At 38.4% G+C, this 12,691-nt stretch overlaps 1 protein-coding gene across 4 annotated transcripts in view; it reads left to right on the top strand.

Moving 5' to 3' along the window:
- The window catches only part of KIAA1549L (KIAA1549 like), a 175,126-nt gene that overhangs the window by 115,826 nt on the left and 46,609 nt on the right, over positions 1-12,691 (top strand). For 3 of the 4 annotated variants that reach the window (XR_007243580.1, XM_048485597.1, XM_048485599.1), the window contains exons 13-14: positions 1,348-1,475; positions 8,040-8,063. Coding sequence is in view for 3 of the 4 variants with exons in the window: in XM_048485597.1 (XP_048341554.1) it covers positions 1,348-1,475; positions 8,040-8,063 (152 nt within the window). In the remaining variant the exon portion in view is untranslated. The remainder of the gene's footprint in view (positions 1-1,347; positions 1,476-8,039; positions 8,064-12,691) is intronic. The other variant, XM_048485598.1, reaches the window with a different exon arrangement.

Genomic DNA, 12,691 nt, shown 5'->3' with positions numbered 1-12,691 from the left:
TGGCTTGTAGGCAGGGAAGAGGGGCTGCCTGTTTGGTCACGTGGGGGGCCATCCAGCGACCACCCACAAGACCAAAAGGCATGCGCCCGGGGACATGGGATACCCCATTCCTTCGGGCCGTACGCCACTGGTTACAGCTTATTTCTTCAGATACCGCCAGAATATGAGTCCCTCTGTTCTTAAGTGGAAAAGAGTTAATTCAGACAATAGCAATAGTTTCAATAGCATAACAATGGCAAGTTTAATTGGATTAGATGTGATATGCAAAGGGATAGTAGGCATGGCAAAATCAGCATTGGTAATGAGACAGGAATCTTAGATCTCTGTTCAGGAGAATTCACTGTCTTGAACTTCATTCTTAGTTGTAATTCAGCAATCTCTCTGTCATGGAGCTGTTACATGCCCAAACCCAAGCTTATCTCCAAAAAGATTTGGAGCATGATTCACAGTGTCAATGTGTAATTTTGCAAAGTCAGCAGCAGACTTTAGTTCATAAATGTATATGGGCTCTCATTATTCATTTGCTCATTATTCATTTGCCCATGGTAACCAGACCAAGTATGAATAAACAAGCCCAAGGCTTACCCCCCCATCCAGCCATTGCTTCCCCCCACCCCATCCAGCAGCTAATAATCAGAACTGTTCCCAATAGTATTATCTATACAGAAAATACTCTGTAGTAACTGCCTCTTTCCATTTGCTCATATTTTTGCAGGTGTCTGTGAGAGCAAAGGTTTACAGAATGGCCCAAGGGGTCTTTGAAAAGATGAAACAAATAGAAATTCACATTACTGGTTTTGCATGGATTGATATTGTTATTGGTCTCCATGATGAGAATTGCAATAGAATTGTTTGAAGGTTGAAACTGCTGTATTGTATTGTTTTCACTTTATTGTTAAAATGTATATTTGTATGTTTGTGTGTGCATATATAGCATATTAATATTGTAAAACCTTGCTAAGAATATAAATTATGGCAAGAGAACAAGGAAATGTTTGCAAAGAATCTGCAGTCATGTTTCTCAAGGAATATTGGGATAAAAAAGTGTGAAATCAGAATGGTTTGGTGGCCTTTTTATGGGAAAATAATATTTTATCCCTTGCAACATTTTTTTAAATAATTGATTTTTACAGAAGAGGTGCTCAGTTAGGAATGCACAGAAATCCTTTTCAGTTTTAAGATGCCATAGAAATATTGTATTTCTCTATTGCAACATATTTTCTTTCTTTCTTGGATAAAATCAAATTTGAACAGTCAGTGATGCAAACAAAGCAAATGCAATAACCTTGAAATGAGGAATATGCAGGAGAAACTTACAGTCTTCCTTGTTGCTATGGTTACTTGCAGCAGGTCGCCCAGTGAGAATGGTTCTGTCATCAGCAACAAATCAGGAAAGCCCAATTCAGGCAGAGGCTCTCCGCAGAAAGTAATGGCACAGCAGAAAATGACAAAAGAGGAGGGAAGAAAGAGAAATGGTGAGAAATGTTTCCTAGTGAAAAATCTACCACATGGCTGTAATCTCTCCCATGGACCAATTGCTACTGCAGACAATGCAATGTTGCAATCCATCCCTTTTAAAATACTCTATGCCTAATAATCGCCTTTGCATTTATTCTGCTTCATGACCATATTTCCCTGTTTGTTATTACAAATTTCCATGATGTAAAAAGCAACCCCTGTAACCATTGTACTCAATATTTATTTAGAATCTGGAAACTTCGTAAATATTTGTTAGTTTTCATTATGATAATGGATTCCACATGGGAACCGAGATTTCCACATGGGAACCTAGATTTGTACCTGTATTTCATATCCTTTATTTCTGCTTCAGTTGGGCCAGGTCTGATAATAAGGCAATATGAAAATGTGTAATATTCCTCCAAGCTTTAGCTGGCTTTTTTTTTCTATAGGCGTTCTCCCACTGATGTTTTCTATGGCCCTAAGTTAAAGAGCACCCTGGTGTTAGGAGGCTCTGTGATTTAATAGTGTACTGGCTATACTTGATAAGAAGTGTATCTTAATTCCAAGTATTTTATGTGTTTTTTTTCTTCTTGTTTGCTTCCACTACTTGAGCTGTAAATGTTGTACAATACAAATTAATGCATGACAATCATAGTCATATTTTTATAACCTTCTGTCTTGATTAGCTGTCAGTGTTCTCATCTTAAAACTTGCAGTGACATCTAAAAAGTTTAACGGAGTCTGCTAAATTTTGCATTAATACAGTTTCACAGAATAGAACATTGTTCTGGCATTACAGTGTAAGTGGTTGCCGATGCTGAAGATTGGAAATTTGGGGTTCTCTTCTTAAACACATACTCTGAGGAAGACCTATTGAACACTAGAGTAGTTCTTTGCTCAGAAGTAAAGAATACTTCAGTAAAGAATACTGCAGTAGTATTGTGCATAGACTCATGATGACAACAAAGCCCTTTGCTTGCAGGACTGACACATTAACAATAACTAATAATACATAGCAACTGACTTGTGGAATATTTCTAGAAGGATAGTCATGGAAATACATTTTTATTCTAGCACAAGTTTTTGTGTACTGGAGCAAGTCAGACCTAAGGAGAATTGATCATTGGCAGATATGTGTTGTTTATGAGGTGGAAAGAAGTTGTAAAAAGCAGAATCATGAAATGCAGGAATTACTAAGGATTATATAATTACAAGTGGGGATCTGAAAGAAATGTGTGGAGATTGAATCTTCTCCACCTTTGCTTCCTTCCCTCTCTAACAGTGTTCTTTCTTTTTCTCACCCCTCCACTTCTGTCCATCTTTCTCACCTCTCTTTCTCCCTCTTACCCCTTCTCTAGTTCTACCCCTACCATTCTCTGATAATATCCGCTCTTTTTCCCCTCATCATTATTCCTCCCATTTCTCCCCCAAGCTTTGATCTCCTGTTGCTAATGGGGCCCCGCAAGACTCATGGAGGGGTGGAATCCCATCCTCCCCCTTTCATTGAGCCAGGTGCAGCTCAGGCCTCAGCAGCCATTTCTGGGCCCAGCTGCAGTAGCTGCAGTGTCTGGAAGTGGCTCCCATGTTGTTGAACTCAGCTCCCAGACATCACTGCAACCAGGCCCAGAGAGGCTCCTGGATGCCAACACTACCAGCTCTGATGAAGAAAGGTAACTGCATTGTTTTTGTTTGCACAGATTATGCATTTTTGAAATTTAAACCATCATTTTAAAAAAGATTTCAGATTTTTCTGCAAACCTGGGGGTGCACAAACTTTGCAGGAAAATCTGGTAATATCAGTGTGACCCCAGTTCACATATTACAGATGAGGACCCCACTTGAGAAATAGATAAGTGTACAATTCAAATGTTTTGAAGAAAAGTATAGAACCAGTTCACAATAGCTCTAAGTGGTAGTAGGCTATTTCTGAGTAATAGATAATCCTAACTTCACTGAGTAGATTTTAAAATCCCAAGAGTGCATAATGTACATCTCTGATATACAGATAGGTGTGAGCAGGGGCGTAACTACCATGGGGACATATAGGGACATATGCCCTGGGCTGCTGCCGATCTAGTCACATGATCTGGTCATGTGGAAAATTGCCCCCACACCCCTCTTTCCCTCCTCAGCCCAACTTGGACCTGCCGGTCCTGGCGGAGGCCGCTGTCGGGCGCCCCTCAGGCCTGCACGGCCTGGCAGAGGCCTGAGCTGGGTGCCCATGTCCAGCCCCACCAGGCCCCACCAGGGACTGCCACCCAAGACTGCCACCAGCTAAGGTTAGTGGGGCGGGGGGGCAAGGGGTCGCCCAGAGCAGGTGTTGCCCTGGGTGCAATTTTCCCCATGCCAGCAAGCCTCCCTGTCCATGGATCACAGGATCCATAGGCAGAGCAAGCTCTACAAGCTACTCCCCATCCCTAGCACGCTTCCCTGCCCATGGATTGCAGGATCCAGCCTCCCCCCATCCCCAGCACACCTCCCAGCCCATGAATTGCAGGATCCATTGGCAGAGCAAACCCTCCCAACCCCCTGCCATCCACAGCACACCTCCCTGTCCATGGATAACAGGATACACAGGCAGAGCAAGCCCTCCCAGTGTCCCCACCATCCCCAGCAAGCCTCCCTGGCACAGACTTTAGGGAACTACAAATTGCTTATTGTATGTGTGCTACTAGATAGGACAGAATTATGTTCCTGAAGGAGTGGTGTTTGCTCCCTTAAAAAAAATAAGACACCAAGTACATGGGTTTTTACTAGACAGTCTCTTGGAACCTATGGATTTTGGCCACATTTTTAAAATCTTTTTTTGGCTGCATTTTTAATGCTCTGCTTAGGGTTTATCATCTAGGCAATTTGAGAACTCCCTATCACTCTCCCCCTCACTCTGATTTTGTATCAATTGTTGAAATCCCTTCTATATTGCTAGTCTTAAGGGCTTTTGTGTAAAAGTTAAACGTTACTACCTAAGTCTCCGCACATATATACCAAGCCTGATGCTTCTTCTGCCCTGGAGTGTCATACAGGACAACAAATTAATGCCATTTGGAAGTGCCTTTGTGGGTCCTTTTATTTTATTTTTATATGACCTGGTGCAAAAAATCATTGTTTGGTCATGATGGGGGAGGGCGGTCACCTACATGGGGGGTGGGTGGGGGCACAAAATTCAGATTTTTGTCCTGGCTGCATTTTTCCTAGCTATGCCTCTGGGTGTGAGTCCCCGTCTAATGATCAGAATCAAATACAGATTTCACAGCCATTCAAATTGCTAACTAACTAAAAATACGAAAATTGATGTTATCACCAATTACTGCTCATGAGAATGATCTACATTCTTTTCTTTATCACATTTAAATGTGACATAATTACATATCACCTGGTAGTTCTTGTATTTCATGGTCCTTTGACTCTGGTATTTACAGTTTTTTCCTATGTACCCTGTTTCCCTGAATATAAGACATCCCCTGAAAATAAGACATAGTAGAGGTTTTGCTGAAGTGCAAAATATAAGGCATCCCTCGAAAGTAAGATGTAGCAAAGTTTTTGTTTGGAAGCATGCCCGATGAACAAAACACAGAAAAATCAGACATCCCCTGAAAATAAGACATAGCACATCTTTGGGAGCAAAAATTAATGTAAGACACTGTCTTATTTTCAGGGAAACACGGAAGCTGTGTGATCAGTCAATGAAAGTTTATGCTAGAATGAAAACATGTTAGTCTTTAAGATGCCACAATGATCCAATTTATTTCAATCTATTGTAGCCATTTCCACACTTCATAGATTATTGCTTACTTTTTTCAGTTTGAACTTATTTTATTAATGTTTTAAAAGACTAACAGCAATTAAAGCTACATACAAACAAGAACGCTACTGAAAAATAAAAAGATCGGCTTCTGATTTCTTCTGCGCTAAATACAAATCCAATTAAGAATTCACCACTTGCTTTCTAGTTGCCAATATAGAAGTAAAATTCAGTTCATTGCTACTGAATTCTTACTAATTAAATATGAATTACTATTTTCTCTATTTTCTTATTCTCCTCGTCTTCAAATCCACAGATCAGTTCATTTTTTCCATTTTAAGTAAAAAGTCTATCAAGATTTTTCAGCTATCTATAAAGTTACAGTAGATTATTTTCTGTAATCAAGGAAGTAAGTTTAGCCATCTCAGCTGATTTCAATCTTCCCAGGACATTCTTCTCTTAGATTTAAATCCAACAAACAAACAAAGACATATTGCGGGTACAGAGGAAGTTTTCCATTTTTGCGTATCCAATACTTTCACTGCTGGTATAATATATAAAAATAAAGCTCTGTATATTGTTGAAGGCTTTCAGAGTCAGAATGAATTGGCTGTTGTGGCTGTTCTCTTGCATCTATCACTGGCATTTTCAGAGATATGTCACGGTAAGATGTGTTTCTCTCCATAGCACAGTGTGAAGTGATTGTGTGGTGGTATATGTTTGTCTACTTCACAGATGAGGAAAGTGATGTGCATTTGCATGTGTCCAGGCATGTGTGTCAGTTGCAGTTGCACAAAGAACATGAAAGCACTGCCGACTCATAGCCTGAGGTATCATCAGTAGCTGAAAATAATCGGATATGGGATCTTATTTAAAGACACAGAAATTCTTGTCAACTCCAACAACTACTATGTCAGATTACACAGAGAAGCTATTGAAACCCACAAACACCGGGACAGTTTCAACAAAAAGGAAGCGTGTCTGAAAATCAACAAAACCTGGCTACCAGTTCTAAAAAACACCAAAACCAAAAAGCAAGACATTCAAATGCAGAGACATATTCTAATGTAATTGTGAATGAGATTGCAAATGCATTTGTCAATGCTACTGCAACTGCAATTGAACTCCACCTGGACACATGAAAGTATACCTCACCCCCCCTCCTACCTGTGAGATGGATAAAATATATGCCCCATCACACAATATCTCTACGCTGTGTTATGCAGAGAAAAGCATCTTACCATGACATGCCTATGAAGATGCCAGCCATAGATGTAGGCAAAACATTAGGAGCAAAAACTACCAGACCACAACCACACAGCTTGGAAAATCTACAGAAATTCTATATCTCTTTTCAAACTACCTATCCATAATACCTGTAAGGTAAGCCTCCAGTTTCATTTCTACATTAGTCTTTAAAATCTTCCAAATTATTGAATGTAGTTGTAATAAAGCTAAAAAAAATTAGAGACAAGTCCATCATAAATGGTAAAATGACCTTTCATGGTGTTCCCATTTCCAACACACATTCAGAACCTTTTGATACATTTTTACTAATTTCTCCTGTGACAAATATCAATGATGTGTCCTTTTATAGAAACATTTTAAGACTGGAACTTAATATAAATTTAAGGTCCTCTAACTACATAATTTCCCATTGATCCATTTCTATATTGCATCTTTACTGGCCTTTTTGTCATATGCTTTTTCATTCATTCTTCTGTTTCAAGTTTCAACAGAAACTAATACCCTTTGGCAATAACATAATAATCATTCTTATATCATTCTACCTCAAACTGTGTCGTGGATCTTCAAAACCATGTGTTCTCTTCAAGGATGTTCCCAGTTTTGACCCCCCCCTCCCCCCGTTACATGTCCGAAGCTCTGCTTCCTGTTTGTGGGGTTTTTAGTGGGTTTTTTTTTCAGTTTTTGGCCTGCAGGGGTGCTGTTTTTAGGCTAGCAGCACCAAAATTTCAGGGATTTGTTGGGAGACTCTCCTGATGACACTACCCAGGTTTGGTGAGGTTTGGTTCAGGGGGCCCAAAGTTATGGACTTCAAAAGGGGATGCCCCGTCCCCCATTGTTTCCAATGGGAGCTAATAGAAGATGGGGGCTACACCTTTGAGGGTCCATCTGAATCTCTTATCATGTCCCTCTAATTCCAAAAGCCTTCTATTTCTCAACAAAATCAACCAAACCAAGCAACAGGTGGCAAAATACAATTTCAGGTCAAGTAAATCTAATCTTCCTCTTTCCCTTGCATTTTGAAGAATTTTATGTTTAGTCTGAGGTTTATTCCCTTTTGTCATTGTTTAAATGTAATATTGTTTGCTAACACAGGTGTGGTTTGAAGCAGAATTAACATTCATCTTAATCACAGCAATTATCCATAACAAGGATAGTTGACGTTTGCTTCCCCTTAACAAATCTTTTTTTACTTCATTCCACGTTTTGACGTAATTATTTTGAAATAACATACAAATCATATTAGTTAATGTAATACTCAGATATTACTTTTTTATTCTTAAATCTTATTTTATCCATCAACTCTACTTTATTCTGTAAATCCATATTTTTGTTAAAACCTTTATTTTCTGTTTAACTTTAAAAGTCAGTAGTGCAACAAATTCCTTCATTTTTGACGTTAAAAATTCAAATTTGAAGAGAAAAAGACGTGTAATTTATAACAAATAAAATTGGAATGTTTAAAATGCAATTTGTTTTTTTTAATCTTTCCTGGGAGCAATTAAAGAGACATGATTATTGTCCATTTGTCAGTCTGATATATCTTAGTGAGGACATTATTTTCTGTTTATTTGTTTTTCTTGACATTTAGGTTTTAATTCCTCAAAGAAAATTGGTAAGAAATTTTAGTTTCTTCATTAAAATTGTACTGATATTTCATTGAATCAACAGTGGCTACAATTATAATGTGCCTTTAGATTAATGGCTATTGAAATCACCGCTTTCGTATTATGTAGAATACCCCATTTAAGAAAAGAAAGTAATCCCTTACCATTTTACAATGTGAAGGTATAAATTATATTACTTTACATATTTGTTACATATGAGCCAGTGCAGTGTAATTGTTACAGTATTGGACCAGTATCTGGGAACCTCAAATTTAAACCCCCCAGGAAGCTTACTGGGTCAGTCACTCTCTCGGCCTAAACTGCCTCAGAGGGTGGTTGCTATGAGGATAAAATTGAGAATACTGTAAGCTGCTTTGGGTTGCCAGTGCAATGAAAAATAGTGTATAAGTATCAAAATAATTGTTTGCGGTAGGGTGAGTTAAAAATCCAAAATAAAGTAAAAAGTAAAATATTTTTTCCCTCATATTTTCTCAAGACAGAACAGTTAAAGTGAGTAGGAATCTAGCTCTTTGGGTAACATACAGTACAATTCGAAGGAGGCTACTTAGAATCTTAATGAAATCATATATTCATATGAATATAGTTGATTCTGTGATGCTATGTATGCAAGGTTCCCTGTTTCTTTTCATGGCAAGAAATTGACAGCATGGCATGCTCAGTCAGGTGCATGTGTAGAGCTTCCTTGGCACTAAAATTAATATTTATTCTTTTGCATGCATGAAAGCTATATTTAAATGAAAACATTTCGGCATGATTAAAAAGCTGCTGGTTTGTGCTGTATGTCTTTTTTCTGTCCTTGACAAAGTTCCATGGTAGCAAATGTCGAGGGCATGCATTGGTCCATTACCGGTTAAGCTTTTAACATCTTGGTTTAAAGATGGGATCTCAGGGATATCTGAACATTGGAATACATTTCTTTGCTATTCAGATTGCTTGATTAATAGTGTAATCCTAAAGTGAGGTGCTCCAGTTAAAGCCCATTGAAGTCAATGAGCTTAGAGTGGAGTAACTGTCCATGGGATTGCACTGTTGAGCCAAAAAGTTAAGGTTGGTTCATGAGTTGTCATAGTAACAAACCAATTTTAGATCCTATCCCTCTGACATTTAGATAGAGAGGAAAATGATAGCATTTGGTGGTTACTTGTAAAGGATAAAACTTGAAATTATAATTCTTTTCAAAAGCATCCCAAATTAGACACACAGAATGTTCTGTTGGCATCTGCAAGTGGACAATTAGGAGCTGGATGAACTGATAGAAGCAGGAAAGATTGACTGATGCAGCCAGTGTTTTGGAGGAATTGACCTGTCATTCATTGTTAAAATTGTATCATATCTTTAAAATAAAACTAATTTAAATCCTCATATTTTATAGAATAATGGCACAGATCACAGATCAGCTCTTCACAGGTCACAGAGTTTTCCAGATGGTTTTTTGCCAAAAAAGACAGTAACTTTTGCTAGAGGCATGTTTTAATGCTTTCTGCTCTGTTTTTCATTTTTAGATGGTACTCTTTTTACAGTTACATGGAGTTCCTTTAACTTAGGCAAGGTTGTTTAGTCCTTAGACAGCATTGGCTCTAGTTTATATGGGGGAGGAGAATGGTCCCTATTTTCAGGCAGAAGACATAATATCTAAGCTCAGTGCTTTATTCTATGGCCCATTTGTGTGGGTTCTTCAGTTGCATGATTACAGTCTGTATCAAATAATGGTGAAAGCCAGAAACAAGCATTCCTGCAATGCACCTGTTGTGATGCAGGACAGCATTGTGCATGTATGACCAAACATTAAATAGCTCTGAACAAAAACGAGTATTTTCTGTTAGCAAACTTTTCTCTCTCTGAAAAAAATAAGCCTTTGGGCTACAGTTCTTTTTTAGAAGATAGACTCTGCAGTTCTGTAACAGGAAGCCTCTGTTCTCACAGACATAATAGGATTCTTTTACCAGCACATTCTCTGAAGTGCTGTAGGCTCCTTCTTGGGTTTACTTAATGCTCTGCAAGTTACTGAATATTCAGCTGAAAACAGGGGAGAAGCTTCTGCATTATGACCCAGTTTAGACATTATGTTGGATCTTTTAAAAAGCTACATTGTTGTAAGCTATGTGGCAAGTAAATTAGGGGCTTATGGACTTCAACCAAACTATTGTGGTATCTGGTGATCCAAACCACTTAGTTTGGAGTACTGGTATCATAGAAGTAATGCCATTAAACTTCTGTTACTTCATTAATTTGCTCTACATTTTGCAGGATCATGAAACAAGTCACTGCCCAATATTATAATATCTGTGATCAGCCCTTAGTGCTTTCTGGAAAGGACACTAACTATTTTTACATAATCTCAAATGGTTGTGATATTATTGTAAATATATTCTGACATAACCTATTGTATCTAGGAGTGTACATGTAAAAACTGGATGAATTCAGATTTGGGGAGGGCATGCTTTTTGTTATTCTGAATTACTAGGACTTTCCTTAACATTTTGGGATTTTTTCGGGCATTGAGCATTGGTGAACATTTTATCAATACCTGTCCCCCCCCCCACACACACACCAATTCCCTCAGTCCCAGAGGCTGCATGAACAAGAAAGGAGGGAGAAGGAGGAAGTTGTTTCTCCAAACATCTGTTAGTCAGCGTCTCCATCCCCTTTAAATTTTAAAGCACCATTATTTTCTATGGGAAGACCTGGCCAGGTGTACCCTCGTAAAACTGGTGCTTTAAAATGGAGATTCTGACTAACAGTCGATCAGGTATATAGAAACCATTACTTCCTGAGGATAGTAGAGAGGCCAGATCTACTCAGAAGGCCTGGTCTACCTGATCAGCAGTTATTAAATATTAAAGGACCAGGTCTTCCTATCAAAAAACAATGACCTTTTAAAATTTAAAGGGTGGATGAAGCCACCAATCAACTGTATGGCAGACCACCTTCCTTGGTTTCCCCCTTGGTTTCCAATCCCTGATACCTGAAACACTTCTAAATTTCTGGAAGATAAATTTCCACTGCTCTAAGAATATGAGAGTGTTTTGGAAGCTTTCAGATATCCCCAAGCTGACCAAAACAGCTAATTTCCAGTTTATTTTCAGAGCCCAAAGAAATAAATTCAGTGTCAAAAGAAATGAAAAGCCTCAATGGATGACTGAGAAAATGTTTTAAATTACCAAATCAGACAAGAAGCAAAAGTAAAAAGTGACAGAAACAGAATCAAAACAACTTATACACAGAGACAAAGAGTACTGTTATAATAACCAGTGTAAAAATAGAAGAAAACAACAAAAAAGGAGATCTGTTCCACAAGATCCAAGAAATCAAAGGGCAGTTTACAGCACAGTTAGTATGCTGAAAGATCAGCAGGACAAAATAAAGAAAAGGTGGAACCATACACTGAAGAACTATACAAAATAGCTGCTAGGATGAGAGATTCCTTCCAAGAAGAATCTTTTGAAGAAGAATCTACAGTTTTAGAAAGTGAAGTAAGAGCTGCACTGAGAGCAATAGGGAGAAACAAATCACCAGGAGTAGATGGGATATCGATAGAACTATTTCAAGCCACAGAAACAGAGTCCATCCAAATCTTGACAAAAATATGCTATCAAAATATGGAAAACAAAACAATGACCCACAGAGTGGAAATGATCAAATTACATTCAAGTTCTCAAAAAAGGAGATGTCAAAGATTGGAGCAACTATTGGACCATCACATTCATTTTTCATGTAAGTAAAGCAATGACGAAAAGCTTACAACAAAGACTGTTACCATATATGGAACAACAAATGCCTGATATTCACTGCTAGGTTCAGAAAAGGAAGAGACCCAACAGATCATATTGAAAATTAACATTGGTCACTAGAGGATATGAGAGAATTTCAAAAGAAAATAATCTTGTGTTTCATAGATTTAACTGTGTGGATTATGAAAAACTATGGCTGGTTTCAAAGGAAATGCACGTGCCACATCATCTGATTGTTTTGATGCATAACCTGCACTTTGGACGAGAGGCTACTGTTAGGATAGAATATGGAGAAACAATGGTTTCCAACTGGCAAAGTTGTTAGACAATTTTATCTCCTTTTCTCTTTAATCTGTTTGCAGAACCTATCATAAGGAAAACTGGATTGGATTGAGTTGAAGGTGGTGTTAAAATTGGGAGGAGGAATGTTAACAATTTGAGATATGCTGCTGATAATACATTACTAAAGGAAAATAGTGAGGACTTGAAATGACTACTGCTGAAAGTTAAAGGAGAAAATGCCAAAGCAGAACTACAGCTGAACAGCAGTTAATACAAAAGTAATGACTACTGGGGAATTACTTTGGCCCCTTCCGCACACGCAAAATAATGCGTTTTCAAACCACTTTCACAACTGTTTGCAAGTGGATTTTGCCATTCCACATCTTCAAAGAGCACTGAAAGCAGTTTGAAAGTGCATTATTCTGCATGTGCGGAATGAGCCTTAGCTTTAGGGTAGACAGTGAGGAAATTGAAACTGTTAAAGGCTTTCATTCCTTGACTGCATCATCAACCACAGGTGGGCACCAGACAAGCTGCCCAGTGCCAGATCTGTTCCCTATGCTGCACCTCTGCTTCCTTCAGCCAGCATACCAACAAACAGC

Source organism: Sphaerodactylus townsendi, linkage group LG02, assembly GCF_021028975.2.
Source record: "Sphaerodactylus townsendi isolate TG3544 linkage group LG02, MPM_Stown_v2.3, whole genome shotgun sequence".
Lineage (NCBI taxonomy): Eukaryota > Metazoa > Chordata > Lepidosauria > Squamata > Sphaerodactylidae > Sphaerodactylus > Sphaerodactylus townsendi.
The sequence above is the reverse complement of the archived record's forward strand: the minus strand, read 5'-3'. Positions and strand labels throughout refer to the sequence as shown.